The sequence below is a fragment of the Pan troglodytes genome, chromosome 3 (genome assembly GCF_028858775.2).
Source record: "Pan troglodytes isolate AG18354 chromosome 3, NHGRI_mPanTro3-v2.0_pri, whole genome shotgun sequence".
Taxonomy (NCBI): Eukaryota; Metazoa; Chordata; class Mammalia; order Primates; family Hominidae; genus Pan; species Pan troglodytes.
The window spans coordinates 2,539,912-2,552,208 of NC_072401.2; the positions used below are offsets into that span (position 1 = coordinate 2,539,912).

The 12,297-nt window shown below is 45.0% G+C and overlaps 1 protein-coding gene across 3 annotated transcripts in view; it reads right to left on the bottom strand.

Annotated features, from left to right (window-relative positions):
* The window catches only part of POLN (DNA polymerase nu), a 170,944-nt gene that overhangs the window by 82,245 nt on the left and 76,402 nt on the right, over positions 1-12,297 (bottom strand). For all 3 annotated transcript variants that reach the window (XM_063808588.1, XM_054683714.2, XM_063808589.1), the window contains 3 exons: positions 5,846-5,902; positions 4,549-4,602; positions 3,510-3,575 (listed from right to left, as the gene is read on the bottom strand). In XM_063808588.1, the coding sequence (XP_063664658.1) occupies positions 3,510-3,575; positions 4,549-4,602; positions 5,846-5,902 (177 nt within the window). The remainder of the gene's footprint in view (positions 1-3,509; positions 3,576-4,548; positions 4,603-5,845; positions 5,903-12,297) is intronic.

A 12,297-nucleotide genomic window follows, 5' to 3' on the forward strand; every position in this document is an offset into this window, starting at 1 on the left:
GTCAGAAGGAAAATATGGATATACAAGCTCTAGGCTGCAGTCATGGGCTACCAAGAGCACTGGGATTGAGGGTGGAGGGCTGAGGTATGTAGGTGTGAGAGAAGTGTCTACAATAAAAACAACATATATAATGTGATCCCATTTATGTAAATGTGTGTGTGCATAAAGAAATAAATTAGAGGATGGTTACCAAAATGTTAAAGATGGCTATTGCGGGGATATGGAGTTTTGAGTGACTTTTTACTTTGTTATTTACATTTTTATCTATTGTTTGAATTCTTTAGGAATATCATGTTATTTGTATAATTTTTTTTTTTTTTTTTTTTTTGAGATGGAGTCTTGCTCTGTCGCCCAGGCTGGAGTGCAGTGGCGCCATCTCGGCTCACTGCAAGCTCTGCTCCCAGCTTCACACCATTCTCCTGCCTCAGCCTCCCAAGTAGCTGGGACCACAGGCGCCCACTACCACGCCCGGCTAATTTTTTTTGCATGTTTAGTAGAGACGGCGTTTCACTGTGTAAGCCAGGATGGTCTCGATCTCCTGACCTTGTGATCCACCCACCTCAGCCTCCCAGAGTGCTGGGATTACAGGTGTGAGCCACCGCACCCGGCTGTTATTTGTATAATTTTAAAAAGCCATTTTAAGGCCAGGCGCGATGGCTCACGCCTGTAATCCCAGCACTTTGGGAGGCCGAGGTGGGCGGATCACAAGGTCAGAAGATCGAGACCATCCTGGCTAACACGGTGAAACCCTATCTCTACTAAAAATACAAAAAAATTAGCCGGGCGTGGTGGCAGGTGCCTGTAGTCCCAGCTACTCGGGAGGCTGAGGCAGGAGAATGGCGTGAACCAGTGAGGCAGAGCTTGCAGTGAGCTGAGATCGCGCCACTGCACTCCAGCCTGGGCGACAGCAAGACTCCCGTCTCAACAAAAAAAAAAAAAAAAAAAAAAAAAAAGACATTTTAAGTATGGCAAACCAGAATATATATCTTAAAAGTTAAAAGGCAAAAGAAAATTGGAGGAAAATAATTCAACATTTTATAAAGGGTTAATTTTTATTATATAAAGAGCTTTTCCATACCAATAGGAAAAAATAAACACCCTCCAGAGAAATGGGCAAATGACATGAAAAGGCAATTCAAAGAAGAATAATTGTTTCATGTAGTCAACCTCAACAAATATTTAAAGAAATGGAAATTGAAAAAATGAGTCAGGAAAGTAATCAAAACAAAAATTCCTTGTGTTGGCAAGGATTAAGGGACCAAGCATTTCACACACTATGTGGTAGGAATGTTATTTTTGGCAGAGAGGCTAATTTGGCAACATAAAGCCTTAAAAATACATATATACTGTGACTCAGAAATTCTATCTCTAGGAATTTACACTACAGAAATCAACAGAAAAAAGTACCAAAAATGTTCATGGTATTGGTTATGGTATTGCTATTGAAGTTTGTATGGTATTGCTATGATAATGTACAGGTATGTTTATGGTATTTCTATAAAATAATTAAAACTGCAAACAATCTAAATGACCATCAATAGGGGCAGCCATTAAATGGAATACAATGCAGCTGTTAAAAAGATGACACAAATTTCCAGTTAAAGGTCATGGCTGAATGCACATGTTATGTTTACATCTCATCTTTCCAAAAGTTCAACTGAAATAACAGAAAAATAAATAGGTAAAATTAGAGCTTCACTGAGAACCTGGGAGGAGTGCTACTCACAAACCAGACCCTTCAGAAACTTCTGGAAGAGAATAAAACACAGCAAGAGATTTACTGAAAATGTAATGGAAAAAGAAACTTATAACTGCATAAAAACAAAAGCAAGGACCTCCACGAAAAGTTTCTCAGCAGAATTCCTAAATAACTCTTAGATAAGAAGTATCAACTAAGAGAAACTACAGCAGTTGTGGTTGGTTGAGAAATTAGCCCAAGGGTAACGTGGCAGCAGTGCCTGCATTCAGAGGAGATGGCACTGGTATTCACATGGATATTGGTGCTGGTATTGGTATTCACATTACTATTGCTATTACTACCACTCTTCGCTAGATAAAGACCCCAGAAGAGCTCCCTAAAGTGCAAGGCCAGAGACAGCTGGCAGCCCGAGAGCTGACTGACCAAGAGTTGGTGTCCATGCACCCAAGAGGCCACACGATCAGCGCAAACTCACCCCATCCCAGCCTCTCTTCCTCTTCCTCACACAGTCACCTGAGTGTGTCCCTCTGCCTGCATGCACTCGGTACACCATCTATGCAAATGCCTGGGTGAAGGCCTGACCATTAATGGAGGGATCCCACGGGACAGACATGTTACGGAGGGAAGGGAAAGATGACTAACATTTGCTCATTTTGTAAACCTCCACATACTTGTATTTCTTTACCATGAATACATATTCATATTTATATATATATGTTAGTGTGTACTTAAATAATTCACATATTTAATTCATATATTTAAATATAGATTCAAATCAATATTTATTAATGTAGAATGATATCAAGAGATGTTAAAATAAGAAAGCATAATATAAAATAGCATGGCTTTATTTTTGTAGAAAAAATTGTATTTTTTTTTAGACAGAGTCTCGCTCTGTCACCCAGGCTGGAGTGCAGTGGCGCTATCTCGGCTCACTGCAAGCTCCGCCTCCTGGGTTCACACCATTCTCCTGCCTCAGCCTCCCTAGTAGCTGAGACTACAGGCACCCGCCACCACGCCCAGCTAATTTTTGTGTTTTTAGTAGAGACGGGGTTTCACCATATTGGCCAGGCTGGTCTCGAACTCCTGACCTCGTGATCCACCGCCTCGGCCTCCCAAAGTGCTGGGATTACAGGCATGAGCCACCGCACCTGGCCTAAAAAATTGTATTTTATAAATATATGTGCTTAGCAAAAAGTGTGGAAAGATAGGCACCACAGTTCTGCACGGTGGATAACAAGTGACTTATTACTATTTTTATTTCTTTTCTGTATCTAAGGAGTTTTCTATAATGAGAAATTAATCATGAGTCTTTTTTAGTTCAAAATACAGAGCCATTTAGAAAGTTAAGTGCTTTAAGTGTGATGCAAGCTGCATCATAAGTTCAAGGGAATTTCGAGCTTTTTTTTTTTTCTTCATCAGAGATACAGCTTCAACAACCACCAAAAAATGGAGCTGTTCATCATAGCATCAGATACTTCAACACATTTCTGGAAATCAGAAGCCACCTGTCTGGCACAAATCTGAAAAGGAAGATGGGGTAGGGGTGTCCTTTTTGCCTGCACACTGGAGTGCATGGGTTTCTGGGTGTGAAGCCCCCCTCTTGCTAACTCAGCACTTCAAAAGAAGAGAACTCATCTGTCTTGTTCTCCTGCTATGTTCTCAGAATAAACAGAATAAAACACAACATATCAGTATGAAGTCCCCTCTTGGAAACAGAAAGTGCACAGGCAAACACATATGGAGAAAAAACTTCAATAGCAAGGCAGGAAAATGGCGTTTAACAAAGACAGTTGTTTAAACAACTTACAGGATGCTTGGCTGAAAGTCTTCCAGTCACAGTTCCAGTCTGATTCCACGTAGAGGAAATGGAGCCCTTTATTAGTTAAAAAGAATCCGTGTAAACTCCAGCAATGCTATGTGAAGTTAAGAATGTGGCAGAGCCTCCACTCACAACATGCAACACTCGCTGCTCCTCCAGAGGCCAACAAGCTGCTGGCCCTAAACTTCCAACCCTGAAATGTCCTTGGGGTTACAAAACTCCTGACACGTGATCAGGGAAGGCTGAAGAAGGAGGTTTCCCCCTAACCCATGTAGGAACTGCCATAAGACTTTATATCACTTACAAATCCCATGCATGGGGAGAGGAAGGGCTGTTGGGCTGTGGGGAGCTTGGTGCGGGCTCGAGGTGGGACTGTGCATCACAGACAGGTTCTGTCACTTGCTGTGTGAACTTGAACGAGTCACAGAACATCTCTTGACTGCAGTCTCCTCAAGTCTGAACTAAAACAGTAACATCTTCCTCAAATGAGTCCAGAACAGAGATGCAATCGTGGATGTGACAGCAGGTCAGCTAGAGCTTCCCCATAAACAGAGGGTTTCAAGGCATAACATCAACCTATGCTGCCAGGGGACCTAAATGATGCCAATATCATGGCTCATAGTTTCAAGAATATTAGATTATTTCGGCTGGGTGCGGTAGCTCACGCCTGTAATCCCAACACTTTGGGAGGCCGAGGCGGGCGGATCACAACGTAAACCCCGTCTACTAAAAATAGCAAAAATTAGCTGGGCGTGGTGGCAGACACCTGTAATCCCAGCTACTTGGGAGGCTGAGGCACGAGAATTGCTTGGAGCCGGGAGGCAGAGATTGCAGTGAGCTGAGATCCCGACACTGCACTCCAGCCCGGGCGACAGTGCAAGACTCTGTCTCAAAAAAAAAAAAACAACAAAAAAAAGAATATTTAGACTATTTCATCATTTACTAAAATTACAAAGGTTCTATATGTATCTGAACTCATACAAAAACCACAGTCCTAATCACAGTATCTTTTTGTAAAGCTTGTTACCTTTTTCATGCAAGCTAGTAATCCATCTACAAAGGTTGACTTGATCTTGTGAACCTAAGGTGGAAAGACAAGAATAATCATTTTCTTTAAGTCTTAAGTCTTTTTTTGTGGGGGGAAGGAGTCTCGCTCCATTGCCCAGGCTGGAGTGCAGTGGCATGATCTCAGCTCGCCGCAACTTCTGCCTCCTGGGGTCAAGTGATTCTCTTGCCTCAGTCTCCTGAGTAGCTGGGATTACAGGCATGCGCCACCATGCTCGGCTAAGTTTTATATTTTTAGTAGAGATGGGGTTTTGCCATGTTGGCCAGGCTGGTCTCGAACCTCTGACCTCAGGTGATCCGCCCACTTCAGCCTCCCACAGTGCTGGGATTACAGGCGTGAGCCACCGTGCCCGGCCTAAGTCTTTAAACAGGAATAGTGTGAATAGTGTTTCACAGAGTGCCGGGCACGTGCTGCTACTATCACCTTAGATGACTCCGAGAGGTCCTGGAATGACCTTAGGTGGTACCAGGATTAAATAACACTGACCCACAGAGAAAGATGTCATTCCACTCTTTAAAAATAGATCTATTAATTCTAGAATCATTCTAGATTTACAGGAAATTTGCAAAGATAAACAGATAAACAAATACCCTGACACAGTGTCTCCTCTGGTGGCCCCTTTACATCGTTGCAGGGAGAAAGGGCCAGGCTGGAGCCAGTGTGCTTCCTCACAGCTGCCAGGCCCTCAGGATACAGCAGGCCACAGGCTCAGTGAATACTAGGACCTATGCTGTGGGCAGTGGCAAAAGCTATAAACGTGGTTCACAACCAAAAGAGAACTTTGGAAGGAAATGGCAGGTGTGTGAACAGAGAAAGGGAATCACCAGGGGAGGGAAGGGGGCCACTCATGAAATCCCTGGCAAATGTAAGTGCAAGATGACACAACACTGCTACGGTATGGTCTTAGCAGACCTAGAAGCCAGGGAGGGGTTGTGGGAGGCTTCGAGACTAGGTACTGCTGGGCGTCTCCTGCACACCGACGACACACAGCCGTGGCATGCCACCTACTTCCGATTCCTCATTGTCTTCTTCCATTTTGACTCTTGGGGTTCACGAGTGGGGCTGATTGCAGACTTCGGTAAAATCACATGGGGTACAAGTAAACAGTGCCAGTACAAGGTTAACCTGACAAAACTCTATTCCCCTGAGAATGCTGGGAGGGCTACTTCAGCCATTATGGATTTGTGTTGACAGACACAGGGCCATATGGTTCCCCCTCATCACCTTTTACCTTTTACGTACAAAAAAATTAACTTACCTGCCTGTATTCCAAAATTATCTTGGGTAATGGATGAAGGTCTCGCAGAGCATTTAACTAAACATGAAAATAGATACTACCAATGTAATTTGTCCATTTTAACATTTTAAACACGTATTTTCATCTGGAGAAAGTCCTCGTAATAAATGGTCTAATTGAGCATATTTTCCAAAATAAAGATGCATAATAAACTCAAGTTTATCAATTGTCTTAATCCTAACCCCTTACAAAACCATTCTGATGTCTACATGGGCACTAAAAACACCTCAGATAAGCTTGGAAATAAGATTCCTCTTGAGATTTAAGTTAGCGAAATCTAAATCCAGGGTAGGTAAAATAACATGTCAGTGCCTACAAACGTATAGCTCGATAACTGCATAATTTCAGGGAGGGAGTAATGGATTACGAGTTTAAAAATTAACTTTAAGAATCAAAATATAACATACCTATAGGAAAGTGCAAGAGAGTAAGAAAAGTTTGTTAATTATCACAAAGTGAGCACAGTTGTTAACCACCACCCACAGCAAGCAAGGAAACATTCCAATCTCCCCAGTAGGTACTGGCTCCTTCCCCAGAGCTAACCACCACCTGGACTTCTACCACAGGTTACCTGTTTCCTGTCGTTGGTCCAATATCATTTTTGGGGGTTCATCAACATATGAAGCAGTATTTCATTTATTTGCACGGCTGTGTAGTATTCAAGTGCATGAATGTAGAACATTACCCATTCCACCTTTGATGGATATGTGTTTTTTTCCACCTTAGGGCTATTATGAATAATGCTGGTACAGAGATTTTAATGTATGTTCACAGTTCTGTGGAATACGTACATGAAGAAGGGTGAAACTGCTGCATCAACTTTAGCAGAGATACTGCCAGTTCTCCAAAGTAAACATACCTGTTTATACCCCTTTCAGCAAAACATAAACGTTCAAGCTGATCCACATTTTTGCCAATGTATGTCATCACTGGTGTTAATTTTAGCTGTTCTGGTAAATGAGAAGTGATCTCTCACTGTAGTTTTAGTTTGTTATTTCCCCAGTGACTAACGCTGTTGGACACTATTCATATATTTGACTAATTGTATATCTTCTTTCATTAAGCCCCTGTTCGTGTCTTTTGCTCAGTTAAAAAATTGATTTGTGTGTCTTTTTCTCCTTGGGTTGTAGAAATTTGTTATTCTGGACAGTTTTTTGGTCTGTTATATTTATTGGAAATATCTTCTCTCCTTCTGTGGCTAGCTTTTTTAACTTTTAATTTTTTTTTTTACATAAGGTCTTGCTCTGTTCCCCAGGCTGGAGTGAAGTCGTGCAATCATAACTCACTGCAACCTTAAACTCCTGGGTTCAAGTGATCCTCCCCTACCTCAGCCTCCCAAGTAGCTGGACTACAGGTGCACACGACCATGTCTAGCTAATTTTTTAAATTTTTGGCAGAGATGAGGTCTCGCCATGTTGCCCAGGCTGGTCTTAAACTCCTGGCCTCAAGTGATCCTCCTGCCTTGGCCTCCCAAGGTGTTGGTATTACAAGCATGAGCCACAGTACCTGGCTTTTTCACTTATTTAATGATGTCTTTTCATAATTAGAGATTTTTAATTTGATTGTTGTCCTGTTTATCAAGTTTTCCCTTTATGGTTGATGCATTTGCTGTCCTACATATGAATGGTTACCTACCTCAAGGCCTTAAAGATGTCCTCTTGTTATATTTTCTCCAATCTTTACTATTTTGCTTTTGATATTTAGATACACAATTCACCTGGAATTTATGTTTGTGTGCTGCATGAAATGGGGGTCAAGATGCACTGGCCCTTTATGTAACAAGCCCTCCTTACTTAATGCTTTGCAGTGATGCCCTGTGAGACACACTCTCTCTCCCTCTCTTTCTTTTTGAGACAGGGTCTCGCTCTGTCACCCAGGCTGGAGTGCAGTGGTACTGAGAGGTGACAGCGCGCTGGCAGTCCTCACAGCCCTCCCTCGCTCTCGGCGCCTCCTCTGCCTGGGCTCCCACTTTGGCGGCACTTGAGGAGCCCTTCAGCCCACCGCCACACTGTGGGAGCCCCTTTCTGGGCTGGCCAAGGCGGGAGCCGGCTCCCTCAGCTTGCGGGGAGGTGTGGAGGGAGAGGCACGAGTGGGAACCGGGGCTGCGCGGGGCGCTTGCAGGCCAGCTGGAGTTCAGGGTGGGCGTGGGCTTGGCGGGCCCCGCACTCGGAGCAGCCGGCCGGCCCTGCTAGCCCGGGCAATGAGGGGCTTAGCACCCGGGCCAGCGGCTGCGGAGGGTGTACTGGGTCCCCCAGCAGTCAGCCCACCGGCGCTGCGCTCGATTTCTCACCCGGCCTTAGCTGCCTTCCATCAGGGTAGGGCTCGGGACCTGCAACCCGCCATGCCTTAGCCTCCCACCCCCTCCGTGGGCTCCTGTGTGGCTGGAGCCTCCCTGATGAGCGCCGCCCCCTGCTCCACGGCGCCCAGTCCCATCGTCCACCCAAAGGCTGAGGAGTGCGGGCACACGGCACTGGGACTGGCAGGCAGCTTCACCTGTAGCCCCTGTGCGAGATCCGCTGGGTAAAGCCAGCTGGGCTCCTGAGTCTGGTGGGGACGTGGAGCACCTTTATGTCTAGCTCAGGGATTGTAAATACACCAGTCGGCACTCTGTATCTAGCTCAAGGTTTGTAAATACACCAATCAGCACCCTGTGTCTAGCTCAGGGTTTGTGAATGCACCAATTGACGCTCTGTATCTAGCTACTCTGGTGGGGACTTGGAGAACCTTTGTGTGGACACTCTGTATCTAGCTAATCTGGTGGGGAGGCGGAGAACCTTTGTGTCTAGCTCAGGGATTGTAAATGCACCAATCAGCGCCCTGTCAAAACAGACCACTCAGCTCTACCAATCAGCAGGATGTGGATAGGGCCAGATAAGAGAATAAAAGCAGGCTGCCGGAGCCAGCAGAAGCAACCCGCTCCGGTCCCCTTCCACACTGTGGAAGCTTTGTTCTTTCCCTCTTTGCAGTAAATTTTGCTACTGCTCACTCTTTGGGTCCACACTGCTTTTATGAGCTGTAACACTCACTGCGAAGGTCTGCAGCTTCACTCCTGAAGCCAGCGAGACCACCAGCCCACTGGGAGGAATGAACAACTCCAGACGCGCCGCCTTAAGAGCTGTAACACTCACCGCGAAGGTCTGCAGTTTCACTCCTGAGCCAGCGAGGCCACGAACCCACCAGAAGGAAGAAACTCCAAACACATCCGAACATCAGAAGGAACAAACTCCAGACGCACCACCTTAAGAGCTATAACACTCACCGCGAGGGTCTGCGGCTTCATTCTTGAAGTCAGTGAGACCAAGAACCCACCAATTCCGGACACAGTACCATCTTGGCTCACTGCAACCTCCACCTCTGGGGCTCAAGCTATCCTCCTGCCTCAACCTCCAGAGTAGCTGGGACTACAGGTGCATGCCACCATGCCCAGCTAATTTTTTTGTTTTTTGTAGGGATGAGGTTTTGCCATGTTGCCCAGGCTGGTCTTGAACTCCTGGACTCAAGCAATCCTCCTGCCTTGGCCTCCCAAAGTGCTGGAATTACAGGCATGAGCCACCATGCCCGGCCCGATTTTCTTTATTTTTTTTTTACCTTTGAGCTCTGTTGGACTTGATGTTTGTGGATTTTCTATCTTGGTCCATTGGCCTATTTACTGACCCTCGAGTCAACACCACATGGTATTGCTTAATTAATTCCTATTGCCTTATAAGTAGTCTTGATATTCAATAGACTATGTCCTTAAATAGTGATCCCCCCCCGCCCAGATTATTTTGGCTCTTTTTAGTGTTTAGTATTTCCACAGAAATCTGAGAATCAATTTTTCAGTTCCTACCAAAAAAAAAAAAAAAAAGAAAAACTCCTGCCAGGATTTTAATTAAAATTGTCTAGAATCTATAAATCCACTTGGGGGAGAACTGATTATATGATTTTGATGTAATAGGTGAACCATTAAATCATAGTGCTCTCTGAATAAAGACTGAGAACACAAGAGTTGTGGGTATAAAACATTAACAGTGGGAGGTATCTTGCCTCAGTATAATCCAGAATTGCAGTTTTTGTAGAAAAGCTATCCCTAGGTGGGTGAAAGTGCATGGAAATACTTAGCCAAGAAAACAGCTTAACATCATCTAACTCTCCTTATCTTGATGACTTACTCACAAAATAACTTTCTAACCAATAGTCTCCCAGTATATCTTGACTTGAGCAGCCTGAGAACACTGCTCGCACTAACCGTGTACAGAGCACTGAGTGCTGGCTGAGGGCCAGAGGTGGAGCGCCGTCGGCTGCCATGGCTCCGCGGGCTCACCCGTGCTCTGCCGCGGCTGCAGACACCACATTCGTCTGACCTCCCTTCTCACTCATTTTCCGCTGGTGCCTCTTCTCTCACTGACCTTTAAAGATCAGTTTCTCGGAGTTTAACTCTGTGGTTATCTATGCTGGCTGCGTATCGCAATCAACAGGGAGCTTCAAAAGCAGACCCATGACTAGGCTCCCCCGCCCAATTCTGACTCGGGGGATCAGCTGTGGGCCTGGGCATCCATGTTTTCCAAATCTCCAGGCAGGGCAGAGGACCATTATCCCAGGGCGACTTTAGTAAAAATCAGCTGGCAGCTTCCAAGTGTGGATTCCCAGCATGGGACTTGTCTTGAGCCCCGTCCCACAGGCCCAACTGCTGTTTTGTGATACGGCACATCAATGTGTCACATGCACTTCTGTCCTAACATATCCAAGTCTGAACACTGGACCTCCCCCTCCATAAACAGTTCCTGTTCCAGTTTTCCCTGAGTAGTGGCTGTATCTATTTGCCCAAGTGCACAACTCAGAAAACTCAAAACTACTCCACATGCTGACTTCTGTTCACGCTCACATGAACTTATCAGAAGGTTTTTTCTGTTCTAAAAATCCTCTAAAAATCCATCTGCTTTCCATCTGCTTTGCTCCATTTTCATTGCCGTGACCTGGACTGCAGTGACAGCCTACTAATGAGTATCCCCCATTCTCCAACCAGCTAAAAGAGTGATCTTGGCTGGGCATGGTGGCTCACACATGTAATCCCAGCACTTTGGGAGGCAGAGGCGGGCGGATCGCCTGAGGTCAGGAGTTGGAGACCAGCCTGACCAACATGGAGAAACTCTGTCTCTACTAAAAATACAAAATTAGCCAGGCGTGGTGGTGCATGCCTATTATCCCAGCTACTAAGGAGGCTGAGGCAGGAGAATTGCTTGAACCCGGGAGGCGGAGGTTGCCGTGAGTTGATATCGCACCATTGCTCTCCAGCCTGGGCAACAAGAGTGAAACTCTGTCTCAAAAAAAAAAAAAAAGGCTGGGTGTGGTGGCTCACGCCTGTAATCCCAGCACTTTGGGAGGCCAAGGTGGGTGGATTACCTGAGGTCAGTAGTTTGAGACCAGCCTGGCCAACATGGTGAAATCCCATCTCTACTAAAAATACAAAAATTAGCCAGGCCTAGTGGTACACACCTGTAGTCCCAACTACTCGGGAGGCTGAGGCAGGAGAATTGCTTGAGCCTGGGAGGTGGAGGTTGCAGGGAGGTGAGATCGTGCCACTGCACTCCAACCTGGCCGATGGAGCAAGACTCTGTCTCAAAAAAAAAAAAAAAAAAAAAAAAAAAAGAGTGATCTTATAAAAACATACCCAACACCTATTAGAATGGTGAAAATCCAGAACACCAACACCACCAAGTGCTGGCAAAGATGTGGAGCAACAGGAACTCTCATTCATTGTTGAACTCTCATTCATTGTTGGTGGGAATGCAAAATGGTGCAGCTACCCTGGAAGACACTTTGGCAGTTTCTTACAAAACTAAACGTACTCTTATCATTTCATCCAGCAATCATACTCTTTGGTGCTTGCCCAGATAAGTTGAAAATTTATGTCCACCTAAAAACCTACACACAGATATTTATCTCTGCTTTATTTGTAATTGCCAAAACTTGGAAACAACCAAGATGTTCTTCGTAGGTAAATGGAAAATAAACTGTGATACATCCACGCAACGGAATATTATTCACTGCTGAAAAGAAATGAACTATCAGGCTGTGAAAAGACATGGAAGCAACTTAAGTGCCTAACACTAAGTGAAATAAGTCAATCCGAAAAGGCTACATACTGTGATTCCAATTTTATAACATTCTGGAAAAGGCAAAACTGTGGAAACAGTAAAAAGCACAGTGGCTGTCAGGGGCTGGTGGGAGGGAGGGAGGAATAGGCAGAGCACAGGATTTTTAGGGCAGTGGCGCTGTATGATGCTGTAATGGTAGATGTATGTCATCATACATTTGTCTAAACCTACAGAATGTCTAACACCAAGAGTGAACCCTACACCAAAGAGCAGTCCAAGAGTATATCGTGTAACTACGGACTCTGGGTGATAACGATGTGTCAGTGTGGGTTCACT